This window comes from Hippopotamus amphibius, chromosome 8 (genome assembly GCF_030028045.1).
Source record: "Hippopotamus amphibius kiboko isolate mHipAmp2 chromosome 8, mHipAmp2.hap2, whole genome shotgun sequence".
Lineage (NCBI taxonomy): Eukaryota > Metazoa > Chordata > Mammalia > Artiodactyla > Hippopotamidae > Hippopotamus > Hippopotamus amphibius.
In genome coordinates, this window is record NC_080193.1 from 134,779,158 (window position 1) to 134,806,362 (window position 27,205).

The 27,205-nt window shown below is 42.6% G+C and overlaps 1 protein-coding gene across 8 annotated transcripts in view; it reads left to right on the forward strand.

Annotated features, from left to right (window-relative positions):
- The window catches only part of TANC1 (tetratricopeptide repeat, ankyrin repeat and coiled-coil containing 1), a 176,088-nt gene that overhangs the window by 33,723 nt on the left and 115,160 nt on the right, over positions 1–27,205 (forward strand). For all 8 annotated transcript variants that reach the window (XM_057745091.1, XM_057745086.1, XM_057745088.1 and 5 more), the window contains exon 4: positions 15,116–15,316. In XM_057745091.1, coding sequence (XP_057601074.1) covers positions 15,116–15,316 — 201 coding nt within the window. The remainder of the gene's footprint in view (positions 1–15,115; positions 15,317–27,205) is intronic.

Below are 27,205 nucleotides of genomic sequence, written 5' to 3' on the forward strand. Positions count from 1 at the left end.
GATGAATTTGAAATACAGATATACAAGCAGGTGAGTGAAGGGATTCCGTTACAGAAATAACAAGGGACAGGATTTGATCAAAGTAATTTGTATGTTTTACCTGGTTTTGTGTTCATGCCGATTCCTCATCAATACTTGCTTATTCTCACACTTGCCAGTTAGATGCACAAAAACGAATAGCCATTGAATATAATTTTGATGAGTAATTATTTTTTTAATTGAAGTATAGTTGATTTACAATGTGGTGGTAATTTCTGCTGTACAGCAAAATGACTCAGTTATATGTGCATATATACACACACAGACACATTCCTTTTTTTAAAATTAATTTGGCTGCATTAGGTGTTTGTTGCTGTGCGTGGGCTTTCTCTAGCTGCAGCGAGCAGGGGCTGCTCTTTATTGCGGTGTGCGGGCTTCTCATTGTGGTGGCTTCTCTTATTGTGGAGCACAGGCTTTAGACATGCAGGCTTCAATAGTTTCGGCACTCGGGCTCAGTAGTTGTGGCTTATGGGCTTAGTTGCTCCACGGCATGTGGGATCTTCCCAGACCAGGGCTCAAACCCAGGTACCCTGCAATGGCAGGCAGATTCTTAACTGCTGTGCCACCAGGGAAGTCCTCAGGGAAGTCCACATTCCTTTTCTTTTTTTTAATAAATTTATTTATTTATTTATTGGCTGCATTGGGTCTTCGTTGCTGCTCATGGTCTTTCTCTAGTTGCAGCGAGCGGGGGCTACTCTTTATTGCGATGCGCAGGCTTCCCATGGTGGTGGCTTCTCTTGTTGCGGAGCATGGGCTCTAGGCACGTAAGCTTCAGTAGTTGCGGCACTCAAGCTCAATAGTTGTGGCTCACGAGCTCTAGAGCACAGCTCAGTAGTTGTGGCAAATGGGCTTAGTTGCTCTGTGACATGTGGAATCTTCCTGGGGCAGGTATCGAACCTGTGTCCCCTGCATTGACAGGCAGATTCTTGACCACTGCGTCACCCGGAAGTCCCACCTTCCTTTTTATATTCTTTTCCATTATGGTTTATCCCAGGACAGGCAGATATTTATTTATTTGTTTGTTTATTTATTTAAATCGATGTGTAGTTGTTATACAGTGTTGTGTTAATTTTTCATGGAGCTTCATAGAAATTGTTAGCTGTTTTCCCAGAGCGATGCTCAGAGAATGAATGAAGTGAGTAACGCACATTCCATTTTATATTTGAAAAATCATGATTGGAGTGGAATGTTCGTATGGTTAGCTGTGGTGAGACAATATTGACATTGTTGCTAAGATATTTTACCAGACATGTCATTGAGGCTGCTGCTTCGAAAACTGAACATTGCTTCCTTTTGTCTTTTTTGGGGCGGGGGGTGGGGGGGAGGTGGGGGGGTGGTGCGAATGATGGAGCAGGAATATAGCAAATAGAATGACAGAGGCGGAGCCTGAGAAGTCATCCCGTTCTCTCGCCTACTGCCTGCCCCCAGTGCAGGTCTCAGAGGGATGCTGATACATAGCAGCATGGACACAGTTGACTTACTCTGCTGCTCTCTCAAAGGTGTACTGAGTTGGGTGTACTGTATTTTTAATCTGTTTGTGGGGGAGAGACTTTACATGCTGCCTAGAAACACTGAGGCATTTCCCCTCACATGTTTATAGATCCCATTTCCCTTGTAAGGAGCTGAAGCGAGAGAAATGGTACTGCTCCCTGTATGCGCCCTTTCTCTTCTCACGAGGCCTGTTGGCAGACAGCTTTGCTGACGGGACTGCCAGAGTTTGGATGTGAGTAGTTAGTGAGGGGGTGGTGTACTGGCTATGGTATTGTTCTAACAGTCTTTTTCCCCTCCGCTTATGTTGCCACCCCCAAAATGTTAGCACGTCCAGTATGACAGAATGTGCCTGGTGATTGTCACTCAGAGAAATAGGACTTGCTAAATTATCTGTGGATGACAGTCAGAATTTCTTAAGCACCGAACAGCACTCCATGCTTGGTGTGCGCACCTCGGTCAGGGGATCCAGACGGTGTGGGAAAGCGCGCCAGGCTAATGCCGTGATTGAGAATTCTCAATTGAGAATTGAGACTGTGGGCTCAAGTCTGCCTGGGTTTACATCTGGATCTACCACTTACAGACTTAGTTTCCTCACCTGTAACTCGGGGGCAATGCCAGCATCTACTTCCAGTGGAACAGGATGAAGACACCAGCTACTGGGTATAAGGTGCTTCGCGGGGGTCTGGTACACCAAGTAACGTCTTGGTAACGGCTAAATTAATCATCCTTGTGATTAGGACAGATACACTCAATGAATATACACATATAGTTAAAACAGAAAACTTGTAATAAATCCTGATGTGTTACCTGGCTACTTATTTCATGTGAAGCTCAAGGGTAAGTGAGCTCTAGTAGTTACAGTGGCGCTAGGTGTGTAATTGAGGTGGAGGATGGCTTTAGAGTTGGATATCCAGTGTGTCGTTTCAGTCCCCAGGGCTGCCTTATGGCACAACTCCAGGGCACTGTCACACAGATGTGAGATGTGGGGATGCTGTTCCTACCCTCATCATTCCTCAGTCACACCTCCTGACCCCCTCCACCGAGAATGTTCTGTGTAAAAAGTGGGGTTCTCTATGTCGTTATAAATAAGAGGGTATATTCAGGTTGCTCTTTTTTAGTTTAATGCTAAGGGAAGGATTGATCGACTAGAGATTGAAAGTTAAAAGCAGAGAAAAGTGTAGACAACTATGGCAGTGAGGTTCCTTTTGACGACTTTGAAGTATACAGTTGACCCTTGAACAGCGTTGCAAGGACCCTCCCTGCAGTTGAAAATCTGCATTTAACTTATGGTCAGCCCTCTGTCTACGTGGTTCCTCCCTCCGTATATGCAGTTCCACATCTGTGCATTCAACCAACCACAGATTGTGTAGTACTATAGTTTCTACTATTAAAAAAAATCTGTGTGTAAATGGGCCCACACAGTTCCAACCCATGTTGTTCAAAGGTCAACTGTATAGGGTAAGGAATTGAGTCTTGGACCACATGATGGGTGTCATAGGAAGCCAGTCCAGAACTTCACTGTGGGAACGGTCAACAAGGAAGACCATCTCCCACCAGTAGGACCTGGGAGAAGGATGACTACGGACAGTTTGCGCTAGATGGACGAGGGGAACTCAGCCAGGTGGATTAAGTAAAACCAGTGGGCATAGTTAGAAGAGCCTGGATAAAGGAAAAGTGAGTCCTCCTGCCTGAAGAAAGGGACTCATGAGGGCAGGAACTTGACAGGTATCCAGTGGAGGGGTTCACTGGGAAACTTCCAGAAGTAAAAGGGGATAGATACAAATTTATGTTTTACATAAATATTTAATGGAAAAGTGTGTTTTGTCTTACAAAACGTCCTCATTATAAAGATGTCAGAACATACGTCAACCTTAAAATGTAAAAGGAAGGGAAAAAGAACAGGGATACTTCCCACCCTCTTAGGAATAACCACCATCAATGCTTTATTAAATTTCCGTCTGGCTTTTGGTGGTGTGTATTATTTTCCCATTGTCATCACATAGCATGTACAAAACTGTGTATGTACACTAGCTTCAGTGTTTATCCCACATGTTTAAAAAAATGATCATGTGGAAAACTTAAATTTCTCTATTTAATTTCAGTTCCTTGGCAATGAAAGTGGTCCTTGTGGTGGTCTGTGCTGCTGTCCTTGTTTGGGGTGGGGTGTTGGTAGGGGACAGTGAAGAGAGCTTTCGCTGTCCAGTGTCACAATCATGTAAAAAAAATGTTAGCCATTGTTAATAAGTTCGGGCACAGGGCACTATTGTTTTAAGAGGTCAACAGATAAAGAGGTTCTTTCTGCATCATGGGGTGAAGGATATGGTTCGAAAAACACATTTCCTGAGTGAGAAGGGAGTGGAAACAGAAGAGGGACAGTTGAGTGAAGTGTTTGAAGGCTGGGCATGAGTTATAGTTTATTGCTTTTCTCTCCCCAATCATAATGTCCCCACTGTTTAGTTAATTTTGATTCTTAAGTAACTTTTTCCTCAAAAAGAATAAATGAGCTGTGCATTTTCTGAGCCTTTGAGTATCTGAGAATGTTTTTTGGTTGATCTTGCACATAATAGAAAACTTGGTTTGATTTTATAAGGTTTGGTCATGCTATTTGCTCCCTCAGGTTTCAAAGATACTGCTTTTTGGCTTTTGGCTCTTGGTGTGGGAGAAGAGAAGTGTTGTACGTGGAACTGTGTCCCTCCAAAAAGAAAACGTGGAAGTCCTAACCCTTGATACTGGTGAAAGTAACCTTATTTGGAATTAGGGTCTTTGTGGATGTAATCAAATTAAAATGAGGTCATGCTAGATTAGGGTGGGCCCTACTCTAATGACTGGTGTCCTTAGAAGAGATGCAGACTCAGGGAAGAATGCCATGTGGTGATGGAGATAGAGCTTGGTGTGATGTGTCTGGAGGCCAAGGAACATTGAGGATTGTAGGCAGCACCAAGAACTAAGAGAAAAGCATGGACCAGATTCTGCCCTACAGCTTTCAAAGAGAACATGACCCTGCCTGACACCTTGATTTTGGACTTACAGCCTCCAGAAATGTGAGAATAAATTTCTGTTGTTTAAACAACCAGTTTTGGGTACATTGTTACGGCAGCCCTAGGAGCTAATAAAAGAAGTCTGAGGGCAGTTGATTTCTAGGTTCTGGTTCCTTTGAACGTCTGTGCAGTTTTGTTTCTGCTTAATTATTTTTATAAAACTATATACTTACCTGGATGCTTGTGAAACTTTTTTTTTTTTAAACTATTAAAGTTTTGCCAGGGTGAGTCTAGGTAGGAGTCTCCCTGTAGGGAAACAGCGTAGACCATCATGAGCCCTTCTTCTTTTTGTTTTTTTAAACATTGGCCTTAGAAATTTTTTTTTTTTATTGAAGTATAGTTGATTTGCAGTGTTGTGCTAATTTCTGCTGTATAGCAGAGTGGCTCATTTATACACATATATACATTCTTTTTTTATATTCTTTTCCATTATGGTTTATCCCAGGAGATTGGATGTAGTTCCCTGCACTGTAGAGTAGGACCTTGTTTTTATCCATCCTAAATGTAATAGTTTGCATCTACTAACCTCAAACTCCCAGTCCATCCCTCTCCCTCCTCCTGCCCCCTTGGCAACCACAGGTCTGTTCTCTATGTCTGTGAGTCTGTTTTTGTTGCGTAGATAGGTTCATTTGTGCCATATTTTAGATTCCATGTATAAGTGATATCATGATATTTGTCTTTCTCTTTCTGACTTTCTTTACTTAGTATGATCATCTCTAGTTGCATCCATGTTGCTGCATATGGCATTATTTCATTCTTCTTTTATGGCTGAATGGTATTCCATCATGTATATATACCACATCTTCTTTATCCATTCATGTGTCGATGGACTTTTAGGTTGTTTCCATGTCTTGGCTAGTTGTGAATAGTGCTGCTATGAACATTGGGGTTCATGTGTCTTTTTTTTTTTTTTTAATTTAAGCTCTTTATTGGAATATAATAGCTTTACACTGCTGTGCTAATTTTTGAGGTACACCAAGATGAATCAGCTGTATTTATACACATATCCTCTCCCTCCCGCGACTCCCTTCCACCCTCCCTATCCTGGCCCTCTAAGTCGTCACCCATCATCGAGTTTGTCTCCTTATGTTATGCAGGAACTTCCCACCAGCTATCTATTTTACATTTGGTGGTGTATATATGTCAAAGCTACTTTCTCACTTCATCCCAGCTTCCCCATTCCTCCCCCACCCCAACCCTGTGTCTCCAAGTCCATTCTCTACATCTGCATCTTTATTCTTGCCCTGTCACTGGGTTCATCAGTATCTTTTTTTTTTTTTTTTTAGATTCCATATATATGAGTTAGCATGCAGTATGTTTTTCTCTTTCTGACTTACTTCACTCTGTATGACAGACTCTAAGTCTATCCACTTCATCACAAAGAACTCAATTTCATTCCTTTTTATGGCTGAGTAATATTCCATTGTATGTATGTGCCACATCTTCTTTATCCATTCATCTGTTGATGGGCATTTAGGTTGCTTCCACATCCTGGCTGTTGTGAACAGTGCTGCTGTGAACATTGGGGTTCATGTATCTTTTTGTATTATGGTTTTCTCTGGGTATATGCCCAGGAGTGGGATTTCTGGATCATATGGTGGTTCTATTTTTAGTTTTCTGCAGAACCTTCATACTGTTTCCCATGTGGCTGTACCAATTTACATTCCCACCAACAGTGCAGGAGGGTTCCCTTTTCTCCACACCTTCTCTAGCATTTGTTATTTGTAGATTTTTTAATGATGGCCGTCCTGAGGTGGATCTTTTTTTAATTTGCAAAGCTCAATTCAAGAAAGATGGTCTTTTTTTTCTTTGAGTTTTTAAAATTATTTTGTCCTTGTTTCTCCTCAGAAACACCTTTGTTTTTCATATCTGTAATCTTTTCTCACATCATGCAAATATTTTCCTCTTTTCCCTGCATCCTGGGGAAACCTCCTCAAATTTATTCTTATCACTGAGTGGACTTTCTATAGTGTTAGTTCTATTCTCTATGTCTGAAATGTCGATAGTAGATGGCTATTGCTTTTTTTTTTAAAATAAATTTATTTATTTAATTAGCTGTGTTGGGTCTTTTTTTGCTGTGTGCGGGCTTTCTTTAGTTGCGGTGAGTGGGGGCTACTCTTCATTGTGGTGTGCCGGTTCCTCATTGCTGTGGCTTCTTTTGTTGCGGAGCACGGGCTCTAGGTGTGTGGGCTTCAGTAGTTGCAGCACATGGGCTCAATAGTTGTGGCTCACGGGCTCTAAAGTGCAGGCTCAATAGTTGTGGCGCACGGGCTTAGTTGCTCCGCGGCATGCGGGATCTTCCTGGAGCTGCGATCGAACCCGTAACCTCTGAATTGGCAGACGGATTCTTAACCACTGCACCACCTAGGAAGCCCCTGGCAGGCGGATTCTTAACCACTGTGCCACCAAGGAAGCCCTGGCTATTGCTTTTGAAATGTTCTTGCTTTTCTTTCTCTTTAATATTAGTCTATATACCATAGACTAATCAAAAAAGAAATGCCATATGAAGGGTATAGAGACCATGTCCCCCTATATTCTACTGAGAATGAATATTCACTGAATTTTTCTCTCAGCCTTCTTTGAGTCTTCAAGAAGATACTCTTTCCTTTTGTTAATAAGCTACATTTTCCTCAGTCTCCCACCATTTATTATTATCGTTAAATTTTATTTATTTTGGCTGTGTTGGGTCTTCATTACTGTGCGGGGGCTTTCTCTAGTAGTGGAGAGCGGGGGGTTACTCTTCGTTGTGGTGCACAGGCTTCTCATGGTGGCTTCTCTTGTTGCAGAGCACGGGCTCTAGGCATGCAGGCTTCAGTAGTTGTGGCACATGGGCTCAATAGTTGTGGCTTGTGGGCTCTGGAGTGCAGCCTCAGTAGTTGTGATGCACAGGCTTAGTTGCTCCGCGGCATGTGGGATCTTCCCGGCCCAGGGTTCCCTACATTGGCAGGCGGATTCTTAACCACTGCGCCACCTGGGAAGCCCCATTTATTATTTTGAGGGGGGTGTTTGGGGAGTTGGCTTTTCATGGAAAGAGAAAAGATCTCAGCAGCCCTGATTATCTGCTGGAGTCTGTTGGTTCCTGCTGGTGGGTGTGGGGGAAATATTGGAGCCAACACCAGGGCAAGGGATGGATGTCTCCTCATCCCGTGGGCTGAAGCCTGGTTAGGCCACCCGCTGTTGCAGTGAAAACAAAGGATGCTCCATAGTCATCCTTAAAATTACTAGGAATTCTTTCCTTTTCTGGCACTCTCTTATCTTTTGGCATTGTTTTTGTACTTGTGAATTTTTGTCTTTTACTTTGTAGCTACAGGTATTTTATCAGGGTGTTGGGAGGGCTGTTAGCCAGTTACAGTAGTTTAAAACAGACACAGGAATTCGTGCTTTTACTGCCTGTGCCCTACCTCCACCCTACCCCACTCCACTACTGGCTGCTCTCCTCTTCCTTTTGCCTGTGTATTCCTTGGTCCTGTCCTGCCTCATGCCTTCCCCTTTTGGCCTCTGCTTGTTCCCCTCCCCCGCACCTAACAGGCCCCCATGCCCACCTCTCCTGCATCCTGCCCTCTCCCTGGCAGACCTGGTGTTTCGCTCGGGCTCTTGCTGTGTGAGCTGCACCCACAAGTGTGCCCATGCTCCACCCTAGCAGCAGAGATGACCAGGACGTGGAAGAGCCAGGGTGGAGGGTGAGGAGAGAGGAAACGTGTGCTACGTGGTGGGAGTGAGCGTGCTCGGGGCTGCCGAGAATCCCACCTCCTTCCAAGCAGGGCCCCGCGGCTCTTCTTACTCCCCTGTCTTGCGTCCACCTCCGCCAACCAGAAACAAGCTCACTTCTGACCAGTCAGCACACACACCATCACTTTGAACAGTCTTTATAGGATGGAACTTCATCTCACCCACTTGCCAAGTTAGGCCGTAGTGTGTGGCCCAGTTAGACTTCAGATCTTCATATCTACACCTGGCTCAGTCCTAGGGAATGTAAATTTAAAATGTTTATAGGAAATGTATGCACACAGTAAAAAACGTAAACCATTTAAAAGTGTGTATACCTTCTATCCATTCTCCCAATTGGTCAGTTCCTGTCCCCAGAGGCAGCCACCACTCCTGGTTCCTGTCTGTCCTTCTTAGAGACCTTCCCTGCATGTACGCGTGTGTATGTTTACATTTTACACACACACACACACACACACACACACACACACATAAACATAAAGTATGTGCACGCATGTGTCTGTAGATAAACACAGGTGTGTATATATACATACACACTCAAGGAATGCACATTGTGAATAATGGGAGCCTTTATTTAACCATGTACATGGTTATTCCCTCAAGTTTCTTTTCCTTTTCATCTCCCCCTCCACCCTCCCCTCGTCTTGTCATAGGAACACGAATGTCTCAGATCTTTTGGACCACTTTTCTTGTGGTCTCACAGTCTTCGGTGGTTCTCCGTCCTGACTGTATGTGAGAATCACCTGGTGAGCTTCCACTGCCGGTGCCTGAGCTGCACCCCAGACCACTCACGACGGCCTCCCCGGGAAGGGCTGGGGCTCCCTTGTGCGAGGGGGGCCTGGGAACTGCTGCTCCATCCAGTGCCGCGGGCCTGGCGGATCTCAGAATCCAAGTGTGGAGTGTTCGACGGGACCCATGAACCTGGGGGATGAGTGTATCCCAACAAGGAGAGGTAGAATAATGAATTCCACACAGAGTGAAGATGAACCCTGAAGCCAGGTTGCTTTTGGCCACAACTGCCCCACCGCTTCCTTCGTCACCCGGCCGGGCAGAGTGGCAGGATTCTGTGTCCTGTGTGGCGGGAATGGCAGTCGGCGCACCCACCCCGGGCAGAGACAGCAGGCCCAAAGGCTGCAAGAGTTAATGAGTTTGCAAAGTGAAACCAGAAGAAACTGCTTAGGGTGCTTGGTGACTCAGCATCTATCTGGGATCCACTTTGCTTATACGGTGACAGCAGAAGGTGTGACTGAAAGAATATTAATGATCGCTGGGCCTGGGTGCCTCCCAAACGGAGCGTTCCGGGAGTGCTGTGGAGCTAACGAAGCAGCCAGCACGAAAAGGGAAAGTAGATGAGGGAACGGGTTTCTTCTCACGGTGGCCCGGCACTGTGTGCGTGCAGACTTACGTAGACTACTTTTTGGTTTCCCTGTTAAGTATACAAAACGACACAAGGTAGAAAGGCACATCTCAGTAGCCTGTTCTTAGGGGAGTGGTACTGAGAGAATGGACTCTGGATCAGACCATCTGGGTTCAGCCCTGACTCTGCCATTTGCTGGTGTCCTTGGGCAAGATGCTTGACGCTTTCCGTGCCTGAGTTTCCTCTTTGATGGAGGGACATAATACTAGCACCTCCTTCATGAGGTGGTTGCCATGATATAAAGTGCCTGAAACCTTGTCCTAACACATAGTACATCTTAAAAAGCATTTATTATGTTAAAGTGCACCCCTCTGGGGCTTGGGAGTGGGAGTGTTTCTGAAGTCATATACGTCAGGGTCCTCAACCCCTGGGATCTAATGCCTGATGATCTGAGGTGGAGCTGATGTAATAATAATAGAAATAAAGTGCACAATAAATGTAATGTGCTCGAATCATCCCAAAACCATCCCCCACCCCTGGTCCTTGGAAAAATTGTCTTCCATGAAAACAGTCCCTGGTGCCAAAAAGGTTGGGGACCACTGATTTACACATTCTTAAAGCTCAGAATCTCTTGCATCGTGACATGCCTTGAAGAGAAAACTCTGACAGTTAGGAAATGCCAGTCTGTTTACTCATCTGTTTTAGGATAAAGTACATTTGGTTCTGTAACCCTCGAGTATTCAGAATAAAACTGTGATGATAGTCTTTAGTGAGGTCTATTTAGACCCCGCTTGGAGTTTTGAAGACAAGAGGGTAAACTTGTCCTATTGTCCAGATTTTGCTGTACTCTGGGTGTAGCTGCTTTGTTGCCTCTTGGCGGTATTGTTTGAGAATTAATCATGACTGTGTGAATAATGTTTTGGAAAATTGCTTTCTTGGATCCATTAATCTTGCTTTTTGAAAATGCACATTAACAATCAGTTCTGGCTGGATACTTGGGGGAGATCCTATAAGATGTCAAATGGTTTAAAGTGCTTTCAGTTGCAGAGAGAGCCTTCTAAAGGTTCCAAAAATGATATTGGATCTTGTGGGAGGAAATCTTTTCCAATTTTCTAGTTTTCTGTAAATATATATGACTTAGATGGTTATAAAGCCTTATGATGGAAAATACGTTTAAGAAACATGAGGGCACTTCCAAGCAGGGACTGCACAAAAGATGCCCTAACACATTTAGTGCTCTAGTTAAATGTATTGCACAAGTCCCGTTTTCTGAAACTGGATAAACAGAACATCTTTTCTCTTTCTTTTCTAAGCTTCCATTGCCGCCTCCTCCACCTGGCCCCTTCAACGGCACAATAAATGGAAACCTTATTTCCTGCATCTGCAGACCTATTTACCTGAATGTCTAAGCTCACCCTTGCCTTTCTCAGGTCTACTCTTTCTGAAATGCACTTTTACTTTCATCTCCCTGGCTTTGTTGCCCTCATTTTTTTTAAGCCTTCCCTAATCCTGCGCTCCATGTACTTTAATCTATAATGCTGGACATTGCCATTCTACATAGCTGCCTTTAAACATTCATCATCTCCCAGGTTTGCATTTTCTTCCATTATGAATTTAAATCCCTTTTCACAGCCTGTAATAGTGGAAAAAAATGAAAATAAAGAACTATTATCAAAAGCCATTTCGGCCATTTTAAAAAGCCTTATTGGATGGCTTTATCCCCTTTGATAATTCTACCATCTTTGCAAACCATGACTGGGGTTTAGTTTTTGTGCATGTAAGTAAATATTTATGCATGTGTCTTTACTTTTATTATATATATATGTATGTATATTTACCTATATTTATTACAAACAGGAAGAACCTTATGCCTTTTCTAGTCTTATTTTTGAAACTCATCTGTTTTAGGATAAAGTACATTTGGTTCAGAGTCGGTGATTTTAAAATAAGCAAAGGGTGTGTGTGCGTGTGTGTTGTGTATATGAATGACAGAGACTGGATGTGACCTGCAAAGCCTAAACTTTTATACAGAAATGTGCTGACCCCCTTATAGAATTAACTCATTTAAACACACGTCTCGTTTGAGTACCGCCTTTTTTCTTTCGCAGTTCTTAAGGATGTAGAGTGGTGAGTAGTTGGAGCACCGAGCCAGCCTCCTGGGGGGACTTTGGGAGTCCTAGCCATGGCTCTGCTCCTCCTGGTTAACCTCCGCACCCTGGCATCTTGTCTGTGAATCTGTGTGATTGGGCTAGGTGCTCTCTGAGAGTGAAAGCGTGTTGGAGGGGATATGAGTGTCTGCGGTGAATAAATGGGAAACACCTGCCAGGGGACCTGGCGGAGGCCTGGTAAATCATCAGCGGTTGATGATCTGGTTTTCCTATGCTGGAGAGGATGCGTCATTCTACCTGGCCTGGGCATTTCTGCTGCAGCAACAGGAAGGGGGGTTGAGGTGTGCTTCCCGTCACTTAATTGAGGTGGGGAATAAAATAGGTCACCGTTAAAAGAAAAACATCTACACAAGGCTGAAAGAAATGTGCCAGCCATGCTGGTTGTTGCAGTGAAATGTTTTTAATTCCTCTTAAACCTCTTTAAGCATCTGCTGAGGAATGTTAAATCAACTGGAGAATTTCTGGTGTCACGTTGCCTAGAACCGATATTGTATAGTCCTGTGGATGCCCCTAAGGGACTTTTGCACTGGCGTCGACATCCTTGTGACGCTCTTGGACTGACTTTGACCTGAACCCCTTGCCTGATGCAGTTAAAACACCAGACTCCGGAGTGCTGTCTGCAGCTCCTAAGCCACCGGGTCATCCGCTTCTTTGTGCTGCCTTCTCGTACATAAAGCCTCTTTCCCTGCTTTGTGCCTTTCTGAGAAAAGGAAGCTGGAAGCTGGGGATCTTTAATTGTGTCTGAAAAACAAACCAATAGAGCAGCATGTTTGGGACTGATATTATGGTGAGATGTCAAAGTAAACTTGAAAAAGAAACCTTCCTCCCCAAACCCCATCTCTAAGTCCTGTTTTATTGCAGACCACATAAAATCAAAGTGCTGGAGCACAGCTGCTGCAGAGGCTGAAGGTCCTCATGGTTATGGCTTTCTTTGGAAACCCATCCCCACCAGACTTGCAGTTAATGAAAATATTTGCTTTGCTTGATATAAACAACGTTTATGGGCAGAATTTGTAATTAGGAAACTCTTTAATTCTCTTTTTACCCCTCAATTCCCATTTTCTCTTGTATCACATTGAAGAATTCTAAGTATTTAAGAAAATAAACCATTTCTCAGTAATGAGCTCATTGTTTTACTTCTGGTGTTGTCATAATAGATGTATTTCTCCCTCATTTTGTGTCCTCATCCAGATTAAGTGACTTGAAATCTGGGCTTTGTTTTCGGGCAGAGATACTCATGTGTGAGTAGGAAAAGGCAGTGTCTTGTCACAGCGCCCACTTCCATCAGGCCATCCCATAGCCATTTGGGTATCCACGTTTGTCATTTAGGCAGTGTAAGGGCAGCCCCACAGGGCAGGGTAGCTTTCTTCAAACCACATGGAAAACCAGTGCCACCTCTTCGAGTCCCCTCACATTCTGTGTGTGTAACTCCCTGAGCCTGGGCCATGGCCTCAGTGCTTTCCAAGTTCTTGTCTGTCTCCTAGGGTTTCTTGCCAAACATCCAGGAATGAGGTGACTGGGCACCATTCTTGTAGGCACAGCACCTGCTTGCATTCCTAAAATGAGATGGATGTGGTGGGCGGGACTGGTCCTGAGAACCTGATATTGGACCAGAGAAAAACAACCGTCCCTTCAACTGTCCCAAGTCTCAGCATGGTAGACCTTCAGCCCCAGTGGGAGCTGGCATGATGGTGCACCCCCCGTTCTGTCGTAAGACCTGTTTCTTCACCAGACTGTTGAAGGGGAGGCAGCTGGGAAGTTTCATGCCCTGGCTTAAGACAATCAAGGAGGTGGTTTTTGAAAGATTTCAGGCTCGTCCACGGTGATGTTAAGACTGGCTCCTAGGTCCTGGGAATTGGTGGTGATGGTATCTTACAGTGCAGGCTCAGGAAGCAGGGTGGGGCAAGAGTTGTAGGAAGACCAGAGTGGGAGACATGGCACTTCACTTGGACTTAGGAGGTAAGGATCTCCGTGAACTCTGGCCTGCCCGCTGCCCTCCCTCGTGGACAGAATGTTATTAGGCTTGGGTGTCTGCATAGTGTTCTTGTTTTTGAAAATTCTAGTGAGAGTGTTCTGGTAATTCTCATTGTTTCTTCAAATATCAGTCCTTTGGGTATTTAGTTGCCGAAGTTTATTAAAACTCCTTCCACCTGAGCTGGCCCAGCGAAGACCGAAATTACCTTTCTGATGGTGCCAACGTACGCCTTGCAGACCCTGTGGCTTTTCTGGTCACAGCTCTGCTGGTTGTGAGTTGCCTTTGAAAGCCATGCATGAGCCTGTCTCCCTCTTTGGAATGTGTCCCGTGGTCTGAGGAGAGGCTACCCCTCTCCTTCACCCTGCCTTCTAACATGGAGAACAAGGACAGTGATGCTGCTGGGAGCTTGACAGTTGGGGCTGCATCCTTTTTGAGTCTTGTACACAAAGATCTGTAAAAATGGAGTTCCCACCTGGCTAAACAGATGGTTTACGTTCAAATCCAGGCCTTGATTTTTCAGAGTCAGGAAGGTGTGGTAAGGACCAGTTGGATAACTTTCGTCAGAGAGAGGAGTTTGCTTGTGGAAGATTTTCTATATCTTTCCAGTTCCGCTGTATATAATTCAGAGCTTGAAGATGCTTTTTTCATCACCAGGAAAATGATTTATGTCTTCTTCTTGCAGCATCTCGGTTGCTTCTTTGTATATGCCTGGGGTTGAGGAGGGAAGCATATCATCTGAGTGCTTGAGGACCGGCTGTATTCTTTTTTGGAGATACTGGTCCTAGTCGACACATTCCGTTGTGTCCTCTCTATACTGCAATTGCCTCCTCTTTTTTTTTTTTTTTAATATATGTCTATCCTAGAATGTTTAATTTCTTTATTTTTGGCTGCGCTATGTGGCTTGCAGGATCTTAGCGCTCTGACCAGGGATGGAACCCACACCCTTGGCGTGAAAGTGCAGAGTCCTAACCGCTGGACAACCAGGGAATTCCCTAGAATGTTTACTTTCATAATAGTAAGCTTGTTTGTCCTTAAGTTCATTTAGGGGTTGAATACTGAGGAGAATCTGCTTCATCGGTGAGCCATGCGTTCAGTCTCATGACTAACGGCTGGTTGAGTTGTAGGATGGTGGACCCTGTGCCATGCAGAGTATGAAGTGGATGAGATGAGAGAAGAATCTTTTTAAAAAATCATTAAAAAAAAAAAAAATGCAGCACACACGTATGGCATATGGGAATTCTACGAATGTAGTTCTTAGGAGTTAAATTTGCATCTAGCTATCATGGATGGCCTAACTTAAGCTTTTCCCTCTCCACTCCAGGAGGCGACGTTGGTCCAGAAGCTTCCCCTCCGGTCCTGCCTCCTGGCCACGGTGGCGAGTTTTCTGTGAGCAGCCTTCCGGTGGTGGAGGATGCCTACAGGGTGAGCCTGGCCAAAGGTGTCTCCATGTCTCTGCCTTCATCACCTCTGATGCCGCGACAGTCTCAGTCTGTGCCGTCAAGATCAACCAAGAAGTCCCCAGGTAAACGAGCAGCAAAACAGCCCCCAAACTAGCTTCTTGGTTATATAAGTAATACATGTATTGGAATTAGGCAAAACTAGTGCTTACAAGAAATCTTCTGGAAGAAGGTTATAACTTTGTTACGGTAACTTCTGGAAGAAGGGAGTCTTTTTTAAAAAAGAAAGAAAGATTTGAATAGATTAATTTCTTTAGTTCAGCTTATATAGCAACTATGTTGATTGCCCAGGCTAGACTTCTGTCATACAAAGATTCACGGTATCAATATTAACATTAACCACCAGTGTTGTTTTCTTATTCACAAACTAGGGAAATGCGATGATCTTAATTCACTGTGGTGTGTTTCAAGTTATGGATTTTGGCAAGTGTAATCTGACAACAGTCTGTTTATTACTACCCAGCGTCCTATACTGATGTGTTTTCCTTGATTACATCATCCAGCATTTTAATAGCTATAAAATTTAATTGTTGGTAGAAATTCAGACTTGTAAAGGGATGGAACAAGGGACTTACGGATTACTTATATGAAGTATTTTGGCTTCTCTTATTATTACCAACTTTTGCATTTAACTTTACCAATAAAAACCCAAACATTATTTAACTTTAGTCAGATGTGAGGAAGGCCCTTCCAAAATGCTGGTACCTGGAATCATATAAGTTCTTTGATCTTTTAAGTATTCTGAGTATTTGTTTAAGGAGGGCAAGATAACTTGGGGCCTGAATGATCATATGCCACTGTGAGAATTGTTCACATTACACGTAAACATGTTTGGAGTTGCTCTAAAATATGCCCTGGGACTATGAAATTGGTATCTGTTTTTCTAATTTCTTAAATATGTGTATTACTTGAGATGTTATATGCATTATTTCTGAATCATGTAGTGGATATTTGCAGTTTATGTGGGGGTAAAATTAAGAGCATAAACCTTAAGCTCTGAATGTTAGAAATGATGCTGTGAATTGGTGAGTGTCCAAAATCTTTGATTGTTCTGGAACTTTCTTATTTTGGACAACGTTGTTTACAATCCAGTCATTAGCTGGAACTTGGAAACCTTTTTGGTATGAAGTGATTTCCTGTGTGTGCCAAGGAATGTGACCTGTTTATCAGTATTTGGGGAAATTCCTGGAATGTCCTTTCTTCCTCCTCTTTGCCCTCCCCCTGCTGTTGTGTCTCTTTGTCAGATTTCTTCTCTTCTTTCAAATCCCAGTTCCCACACTGCCTCTTTTGCTAGTTACCTCATTGGAATTACTCCTTTTTTGCAAATTGTGCACAGCATTTTACTTTCATTCTTATTGGCTTCATCATTTGTCCCTTTTACTTGAATTAGTGTCTGTGTGCTTCCTATGTCTGATGGTTGAGGACAGGCATGATGTCTTCTCCAAGTGTACTTCATCTATATAAAACATATGATATAGATTTCCCTCCTGTAGTTTGTGCTACTAAAAATGAATTGATGCTGTTCAAGCCCTAGGATTGGTGACTACCTGAGAGACACTGGGGAATACTGCATTTTAGGTGTACTTTTATTAATAAAAAAAAAATATGTGTTAGTTTTAGTGGGACTTTAATCTTTAAAAATTTTCTCCAGCTTTATTGAAATATAATTGACACATGAAACTGTAAGTGTAAGGTATACAATGTAGTGATTTTATATACACACACACACACACATGCATATATTACAAAATGATTACCACGATAAGGTTAGCTAACACATTCACCACTTCACAGTTACTATTTTACTTACTTATTTTGTGGCATTTTAGTGGGACATTAGGTAGCAGTGAATGGCATGGCAAGGTTGGGCAGTGTGGCAAGCCAGAAGGGTCTAGTTGAGGCTATAGGCACACCTGCAGAGAAATTCCTGACAAGGCCTCGTCTCCTGTGTCCTGACCAAGTTAGATGTCTTTGGTTTTTGAGAAAATATCCCAAAGTTTGTTTTTCTCCATAGGAATAAATTTATTTCTGCTAAGTTCTTTGCAAGGCCTTGTGAATAGAAAGGAGTAGTCAGTTCCACAATATTCAACCTTTTAATGGATTGCAGGAAATGTTCTCCATATTAGATGCGTTTGGTCCAGATGATAATTCAATACACTAGGCAGAGTCTTCTCTGATGGGGCAGTGTTTGTGGATTGCACACATTTGTACAGCAAATTAGTGTCTCGCAGGGGTAATTGGTTTCATTATCTTGGTAATTTTAATTCGAAAAGGAAAGTTAACAGCGGAGATGCTTGCTTAAAAGTGGCAGTGACTCAGGATACATCAGACAATCAACAGTGTTTTTTCCACAGTGTTGAACACACACAGATTTCTGTTTAAACCATATTGCTGGAAAAGTATCTAGAGTCCTGATGTTCTACCTGCCCGTAAAAATAGTTGACATATGGTTGTGCATGTGCAGTGGGTTTTAAAATAGCCATCTATTTAAAAAGCTAGCACTGCTGCTGCTAGTGATGCAGTGAATATGGTGGTGAGCAGAGCCCACAGGTGGAGAGCCCTGCCCCCTCCCCCGCATCCCACCTACCCTGCGCCCTGTGTTTTCCCTCCGCATCAGGCTGTGCTTCAGACCCAGCTCTGAAATTACCTCCATGACGTCTGTGCTCATTTGTAAGATCAGACGCCTTTCTCTTTCTTTTGTGGAAGACAAAAACAAAACAAAAAAAACCCCCGCCAAGAACCAAACCTGTTTTACTTGTTTGGGTAGAAAGTCTTCACTAATTGATGCTAATCAAGAAACTGTTGGACTGAAACTATTATTCTAGCAAAGGTCAAATACTATAAGCTCCTGTCCCAGGCACTCCACACAGCCGGTGTTAATGATGAAAGTTTGTGCACTGGGACACTTGGTGATTAGCTCCTGGGCCATGGGAACGCGGGAGCAGAGAAAACATCGTTAACCTTGCAGTAACGTGACCCTGCATTTCACATAATTGAGCATCTGACGTTCCACTTATGTTGCTAGTTATTGTCTTTATTTACTCTGCTCCCACCTTGCTTTACCTTATTTATATTTTTCTTTTACTGCTAATCAGAAGATTCAGTTTCCTGAGTACTCTTTCAAATTTTTTGTTTTTTCTAAATGAAAAAAAAATTTTCTGGTAATGAAAACAAGGGTTAAAGTAGTTCTGTGGCTGTTGCAAGCCTTTTTGGATTAAGAATTCATTAATATTTGTGATGCATCCTTCTGTCTCCCAGCGAAGAGCAAAGCCCATTTCCTGTGGATGGTTTATTAGGAATATCATTTGTTACTTGATATTTGGATTACATTTCCCAGATCACTTTGGGCCTATTATGAAACGATGAAAAGGAGGCACGACGCAACCTTTTAAAATACTGTGAATGGGGTAAAACAGCAGATGGTGGAAAGTGGGTGATACTGCTTTTCTCATCCTCGCTTGTAGTCTAACCCGTCGTTCGTGGTTTCTCTTTCTGTGGTTTCAGTTACTTGTGGTCAGTCAGTGTCCAAAAATATTAAGTGGAAAATTCCAGAAGTAAACAATTCATTAGTTTTAAATTGCCCGCTGTTCTGAGTAGCTCTTGTGATGAAATCTCGCTCTGTCCTGCCTGGGACATGAATTGTCCCTGTGTCCAGTGTGTCCCGCCCATTAGTCACTGAGTAGCCCACTCGGTCATCAGATCCACTGTTGTGATATTGCAGTGCTTGGGTTCAAGTAACACTTACTTTACTTAAAAATGGACCTGAAGTGCAAGAGTAGTGATGCTGGCAGTTCGGATACACCGAAGAGAAGCCGGACAGTGCTTCCTTTAAGTGAAAGTGTTCTTGACTTAATAAGGAAAGAAAAAAAAATCATGTGCTGAGGTGGCTAAGATCTACAGTAGGAATGAATTTTCTACACATGAAATTGTGAAGAAGGAAAAGAATTTGTGTTAGTTTTGCTCTCACACCTCAAACTGTAGAAGTTACGGCCACAGTATGTGATAACTGCTTTTGTTAAGATGGAAAACGTGTTAAATTTGTACAATAAGATACTTTGAGAGACCCTATTCTATTTTATTGTTATTGTTGTTAATCTCTTATTGTGCCTAATTTATAAATTAAACTTTATCATAGGTATGTGTGCATAGGAAAATACATAAGTCTGTATAGGGTTCAGTGTTATGTGGTTTTAGGCATCCACTGGCAGTCTTGGAACGTCTGGGCGGAACTGATGTATTTGCACCTCTGCTGTCTCCAGTCCCAGTTCTGTCTCAGTTGACAGAGCTGATGCAGCAGTTTTGAAAACCCCTCTGGCTGTCTGTTTCTTTAAGGGGAAAACCTCAAAGCTGAGGGGCTGTGAAGGAGAAGTCATTCTGCCCTTTGATTCTTGGACCATGAGTTAATGTCTACCAAGGCCCTCCTTCCCTCACCCCGCTGGACTGTTTCTTGTAGAAAATTTGGAAATCCCAGTGTAGAGACAGAATTACGCTTGGTATTTTCACTTTCTAGGTTTTTTTTTTTTTTTTTAAATGGATTCCTCCTAAACCCAGGACCACATGTGTTCTGCCGTTTTTCACTGAATATCATATCCTGTGCACATTCCAGTTTGCTTGAAGAACTTGATAGTTGATGTCCATTGTTTCAATATTCTGTAATGGATTTTTTTACCTAATTTCTGACTGTTAGATATTTACGTTATTTTTTAGTTTACAAAAATTGTAGCATGAGCCAAGATGTTTTGTTTTTGCTATTAAATGCCTATGCATTTTTTAATTGTGATAAAATTACACATAACAGAATTTCCCATCTTTACCATGTTTAAATGTACAATTCAGTCATGTTACATATACTTACATTGCTGTGCATCGAGTCTCCAGAACTCCCGATGTGAATATTTTTGTTTAGTAACTTTTACCTACGTCTGATCTTTCAAGAGTGGCAGGTTCCCGGAAGTGGAACTATTGAACTAAATGGACTGCATTTTTAAAGATTTAAAGATTCTTAGTGTATACTGCCCAGTCACTTTACAAAAAGCTACACTGATTTCACGTTCCCTCCAGCATTCTTTGAGTGGCCTCGTTTAGAAGTCAACATCTTCTGGGAACAGTGTTGCATGGACGAGGCTAGAAGGTGCTTTGTCAGGCCTTGCAGTGGACCACTGAGAATTAGCAAGAGGAGGCTGAGAGAAGTCACCCTGTAACCCTCCTCTTTTGAACTTTGCTTCTGTCTGTGCTTCTCAATTTCCATTTTCTTTCTTTCCATGGTACTGTGGCAGGGGAATTATCACAGCTGAGTCAGATCAAGATCAAGTTCATGGTCAGAACAACACTCAGCTGACTTCCAGTTTTAGCTGTTGCCGCAGTCTCTGTTACCTGTGCGGATCTTGGAGGATCCATAGGCAGGTTGGGGCTGGCAAGGCCTCTAGGGCACAACCAGTCAGGCCTCTTTGCAGATGTGGAAGCAGCGACTCATCATTACGGAACGCGCCCTAATGTGCACGTTATCGGTAGAAGTTGCCCTAAGTCCAGCACCCCCCGCCCCAGCATGTTCTCCTGTGTCAGTGTCAGTCTGCATTGTTCTGTCTGCACATTGTTGACACGTGAGCTGTAGATGACGTGACACTGTGTTCTGGTTGTGTGCACGGTGGGGAGGCCATAGGCTGGAGGTGATGCGCACATGCATGGGTGAGGCTTCTTCCCGGGGAGGTGGAGGATAGCACAGGGAACACCGTCTCAGCACACGTCTGGTGGCAGAACCAGCTAGTTCTCAGCCCTGCCGTCACCTCTGAGTGGTCAGGTCACAGTCAGGGCTCTGACCTTCAGCAAGGATGATACCTCCTGCTGCAGTGAATTGGACAACACTCTTGTTTCCTCCTGCAGACTTGTTATATGATCGCCTCCTCCGAGGAGCGGGCAGCCCTGCCTGTGGCTCACTGCGGTGCAGCCGTGACCAGGACACACACACACTTTGTTCTGTGCTCACACACGGACCTGTGTGCATTTGGTTTGCTGCACTGTAAACTTAAGGACCTCTGAATGCCATTTATTCTCCTGTCCGTGGGTCCTGGTTCACCCACACGCAATTTGGGCTGTATCATGTGACCACGTCCAGGAATTTTTTTTTTAAGCTCTTTATTGGAGTGTAATTGCTTTACACCGTTGTGCCCGTCTCTGCTGTACAACAAAGTGAATCAGCTGTATTTATACATGTATTCCCATATCCCCTCCCTCCCGTGATGCCTTCCCACCCTCCCTATCCCACCCAGAAATTTTAGAGAAGACCGCTACCTGGGTCCTGCCTTCAGAGCTTCTGATTTAATGCGAATGAGGTATGGCCTGGGCGTTGGGATTTTAAAATATCTTCCCAGGTGGTTCTAATATGTAGCAGCGTTTGAGAACCACAGATAAACAATACATGATTATCTCATAAAATTCCTTTCCCATGAAGGTAAATACATAGATATTTGTTATCTGTATTTTCCAAACTGTAGAAAGAATGTAGAGGAAAAGTCATTGCAAAAATGTACAAAATAAAGATAGCAAATCTTGGTTGTGTCCACCCCTGGTGCCCCTAGAAAGACAACCGCTTCTAACAGGTGGTTGGATTTCTTTCCTGCCTTGTTTCTGTAGTAAATAAATGAGAGTAGGTATTCGTCCACTCCCCTAGCATGTGCATGTAAGATGATCCCAGCTTCCCACTAAAGAACTGAGAACCGTAGAAGAACGTTCTTGTATGTTAATATTTAAAGGCATCTCTGATATTTTCATTGGATAGACCATAACACTAGGATTACTCGCTGAAAGTTTTTTGATTTAATGTTGTGAACGGATCATTATATACTTCTTAGTCGTTTGTACTTTTTTCTTGGAATTCTTGTGATATTTGTCTCCTCTTCTACTGGGGCAATATATAATTCTTACTGAATTACCACAGCTTTCTTATTGTTTGTTTTAAGGCCATCAGTCATGTATATTATTCAAAAGTTTTTCCAGTTCATGATTTTCCATTTAATTAGGTTTATCGTGTTTTATGACTCACAAAAATTTTTTGCTCTTTCAATTCAAATTTATATATTTTTCCATTATGATTTATCTCTTTGCATTTTTTTTAAAAAAACAGCTGTGTTGGGATAGTTTGCGTGTCATGTAATTCATCTGTTTAAAGTTTACGGTTCAGTGTTTTTAGCATTTTCACGGGGTTGTGCAGTGGTTGCCAGAGTCTGATTTTAGAACATTTTTATCTCCCTTAAAAAAAAAAATCCATTTGTGATAGCAATTCCTCCACATTTCTCCCTCCCCGACTCCCCTCCAATCCCTCCCCCCCCACAGCCCTAAGCAAACATTAATCTGTTTTTTTTCCCTCTATGGATTTGCCTGTTTGGGGTGTGTCATGTAAATAGAATCATACAGTATGAGGTCTTTTTTGCCTGACTTCTTTCATGTATGTATTATGTATGTCGTGTTTTTAAATCCCTTCTTTAGTTTATGGACATTGTTTCCACTTTTTGGCTATTATGAATAATAATCTGCTATGAACATTTGTGTATACATTTTTGTGTGGTTGTAACTTTTCATTTTTTTCTGGGGTACATACCAAGGAGTGGAATTACTGGATTAATATGGTAACTCTATGTTTAACCTTTTTTTTTCCCCCCTCAGGAGACCAGTTTTGTTTCGATTCATACAGTTACAGTGATCACTATTTCCACATTAAATCCCCTGATTTTTTTCCTTTTGGTTGGGTTTCATTATGAAAACATTAGGCATTTTCTCTTTAAGACAGCAAAGCACTTTTGATTTTTCGTTTTTTTTTTTTAAGAACTTTTATTGAGATACAGTTGACATACAATAAACTGCATATATTTAGAGTGTACAATTTGGTATTTTTTTCTATGTTCAACTTTTTGAAGTACTGCCAAATTATTTTCCAACATGACTGCACTGTTTTGGATTCCCAGCTGCAGAGTATGAGGTTTCCAGTTTTTCCACATCCTTGCTAACTCTTGTTATTATCAATCTTTTTTATTACAGCCACTGTAGTATGTGTGAACTGGGATCTCATTGTAATTGATGAATTCTTTGTATATTCTAGGTACAAGTTATGCAAAATGCAAATATCTTCTTCCCTTCTGGACTCTTGATACTATTGTCTTAAGGGCAAAAGTTTCAAATTTTGATGTAGACCAGTTTATTAATATTTTGCCATTGTCCTTGTGATGTTGTATCCAAGAAACTATTGCCTAGTTCAAGGTCACAAAGATTTATGCCTGTGTGTCCTCCTAAGGGTTTTATAGTTCTAACTCTTACATTTAGGTCTAGAAGCCTTTTTAAGTCCAATTTTTGTGAATGGTGTGAGGTAGGGGTGTCACCTTCATTCTTTCACATGAGGACAGATATCCAGTTGTCCCAGCACTGTTCATTGGCAAGTCAGTTCTTTTCTCACTGAATGGACTTTGAGGGATTAAGTCACTGCTGTGCCCAAACCAGCCCTTCTGTTCCACTTCCCCTTTGCTTATTCTCCTCCCTCTGTCCTAGATCAAAACTTTCTTTTTCTGAGTTGATCTCAGGTGTGGCTTGCATCTGTTGCCTCATCCAGCCTTTCTTTATGTCTCTCCTTTTCCCTATCTGAGAAAAAACTTCTTGTTCCAGACACCTGTAGCACTGTGCTTCCTCCTCCCCCTGCACTTCCGTTCGTGGCATTTCTCTGCCCTGACATTCCGTGAGCTCCTTGTCTTTGGATCTTGTCTTTGTTTCCCCTTGGAAGCCTTGGAAACAGGATCTAAATCACTTCCTTCAGACAGTTACCCTGGTGATGGGGCACCGATATGCACCTATTCAAGTGAGTAGGATTTTGGCAGTCCACCTTCATCAGCTCCATGTGATTGGTTGAAAATGCTAATGGACACATAAGCAATTTAAATGTCACAGTATCTTGCGTTTGTAAAGCTGGGAACATACCTTTCCTCATATCGAGAGAGAACTGATGCTGAATGAAGGTCCTACCTCTCTCAGGACTGCTATCATCAGAGATGAGCAAGGAGGAGTATTTCGCAGCTGGGCTGTCAGCAGCCTTCTCATCCCTCCTTTTCTGTGCTTCTGTCACTCTCCTATTTTCTCAGGCTTCTGGCATTTTTTTTTTTTTTTTTGCTGCGTGTCTCCTGCCACCTGCAGTTAATGATGACTGGAGGTTTTATCCAGTCACACTTTACAGCAGTGCCAGCTGCACCCTGTGGTGGTGTCAGATGGAGGCTAGAGCAAACCCAGTGCCGTGCTCAGAAATGAGGGTTTTTACCTCAAGAAAATAGATGGGGGCAGAGGCAGTGGTGGTGGGAATCTCTTCTTTTTGATCATTTCTGATTCACAGAGAACCACGGAAGTCACAGAAACCCATGGAAGCTATTGCACCCATATCTAAAATTAATGAAAGTTAGTCTGAGGTCAAAATTGACAGGAAGGAAGGATTGACATTCCAGCCTGAATCCTCAGGTTTGTAGTGAAGCAAGTCTGCGGGTGGGTTGGCAGGAGCAGCTGGCTGTGTTCCAGGCAGAGGGGTAAAGGTGCACAAAGCTTGGAGCTGAGAAGCGAAAGTGGACGTGGAACGGTGATCTCCAGAAGAGAGGTCTGTAAGAGCTGGAGTGGCCTACAAAAGGAAAACCGGGACCATCGAGAAAAATCTTCGTTATTCAGGCCAGGAGCCTGGAAACCAGTACGCTTTGCCTCTGGGGGCTTATCTAAAATCACTAGCTAACAGTTACAAATGGAACCTCTTTTCTGTACTAGGGTTCTCAGAAATAAAATTTAGGAAACTCTTCCAAGGAGACATGCCTTTCTTTATTGCTTCTCTAACCAACCAAATGCTCCTTTATTGGCCAAAGGTCCTTAGCGGCAAGTTAATGAGCTCACATTTTTTAAAACAGAGTTTATGTAACAACAGTTTTAAGTTCACTGCAAAACTGAAGGTACAGAGATTTCCCATTTACTCCTGTCCCCACATGTGCATGGCCTCCCTCGTTGTCAATATCCCTCACCAGAGGGTACATTTGTTCCAGTCAATGAATCTGTATTGACACATCTTTATCATGGAGTTAGACATTCTCTGGAGTTTGGACAAATGTATAATGACATGTATCCATCATTGTGGTATCCTACAGAGCTTTAACTGCCCCCCCCCCCCCCCAAATCCTCTGTGCTTCACCTAATCGTCTCTCCCTCCCCATTCCACTTTAAACCCCTAGCAACTACTGATCTTTTTAGTGTCTCCATAGTTTTGCCTTTTCCAGAATGTCATATAGTTGAAATTATACAGTATGTAGCCTTTCAGATGGGGTTTTTCATTTAGTAATAGGCATTTAAGGTCCCTTCGTGGCTTGATAGCTCATCCTTTTTTCAGTGCTGCATAATATTCCGTTGTCTGGGTGTACCATGGTTATTTATCCATTCATCTACTGAAGGACATCTTGGTTGCATTGAGGTTTGGCAGTTATGAATAAAGCTGCTGTAAACATCTGTGTGCAGGTTTTTGTGTGGACATAAGATTTCAGCTCCTTTAGGTGAGTAAATACCAAGGAGCATGATTGCTAGATCATATAGTAAGAGTGTTTAGTTTCATAAGAAACCAACAAACTGTCTTCTGAAGTTGATGTACCCATTTTGCATTCCCACAAGCAGTGAATGAGAGTTCCTGTGGCTCCACATCCTCACTAGCATTTGGTGGTGTAAGCGTTTTGGATTTTGGCCATTCTAATAGACGTATGATGGTGTCTCATTGCTTTAATTGGCATTTCCCTGATGATACATGCTGTGGAGCATCTTTTTATATGCTTATCTGCCATCCGTATATCTTCTCTCATGAGGTATCTGTTAAGATTTGATTCATTTTTAAAGTCAGGTAGTTTTCTTATTCTTGAGTTTAAAGAGTTCTTTGTATATTTTGGATAACAGTCCTTTATCAGATACATCTTTTGCAAATATTTTCTCCTTGTCTGTGGCTAATCTTCTTAATTGACTTCCTAATATTGAACCAGCCTGCATACCTGGGATAAATCTCACTTGATTGTGAAGTATAATTCTTTTTATACATTCTTAGAGTCAATTTGATAGTATTTTGTTGAGAATTTTTATTTCATATATGCTCATGAGAGATTGTTCTGTGGGTTTCTTATAATGTCTTTGTCTGGTTTTGATATGAGAGTAACGTTGGCTTCTTAGAATGAGTTAGGAAGTATTCCCTCTGCTTCTATCCTCTGAAAGACATTGTAGATAATTGGTATAATTTCTTCCTTAAACGTTTAGTAGAATTTACTAGTGAACCTATCTGGGCTTGGTGCTTTCTGTTTTGGAAAGTTATTAATTATTGATTAAATTTCTTTAATAGGTATAGGCCTACTCAGATCAAGTTGACTTTTGGAAAAGCCTAGGAGAATGTTATCCATCATAAGTTAGGGACTTGTGAGTTTCTGGTTTTAGCTGAGTTGTTAATGATCCTGGTAGGTACACATCTCTATCCACTCCAGTTTAGGGCAGGTTGGAACTATATTCACCTCCCACTTGGTGAGCTTGGCCAAATTATAGGTGTTTCTTCATCTGGGCGATGGGGGTAATAATGGTACTTCTCTTATAGGGTAAGTGAAATTGAGACATAGACTGTAAAGTGTAGGGCCTGGTACACAAGCTCTCCTTTGGTACTTGCTGTCTCACTGTAACCATCTGCCTTAGAGCCCATCTTCAGCTTCCTTCATCTGACTCAGTGGCCCGTTCTCAGAGAATTGGCCCCCTTGATTCCCTATCCTCAGCCAGATGCTTCCCAGTGGAATTTCATCCTCAGATCTGTATGCTTTCTGGCAAGCATACGTCTTCTTGATGTGCAGCAGGCTTTGTTCCCTGTGAATAGGATGTGAAAGCAGCATAATGCAGTGACTGACCGACTGTCTGGTTTCCATTTCCAGCTCTGCCAT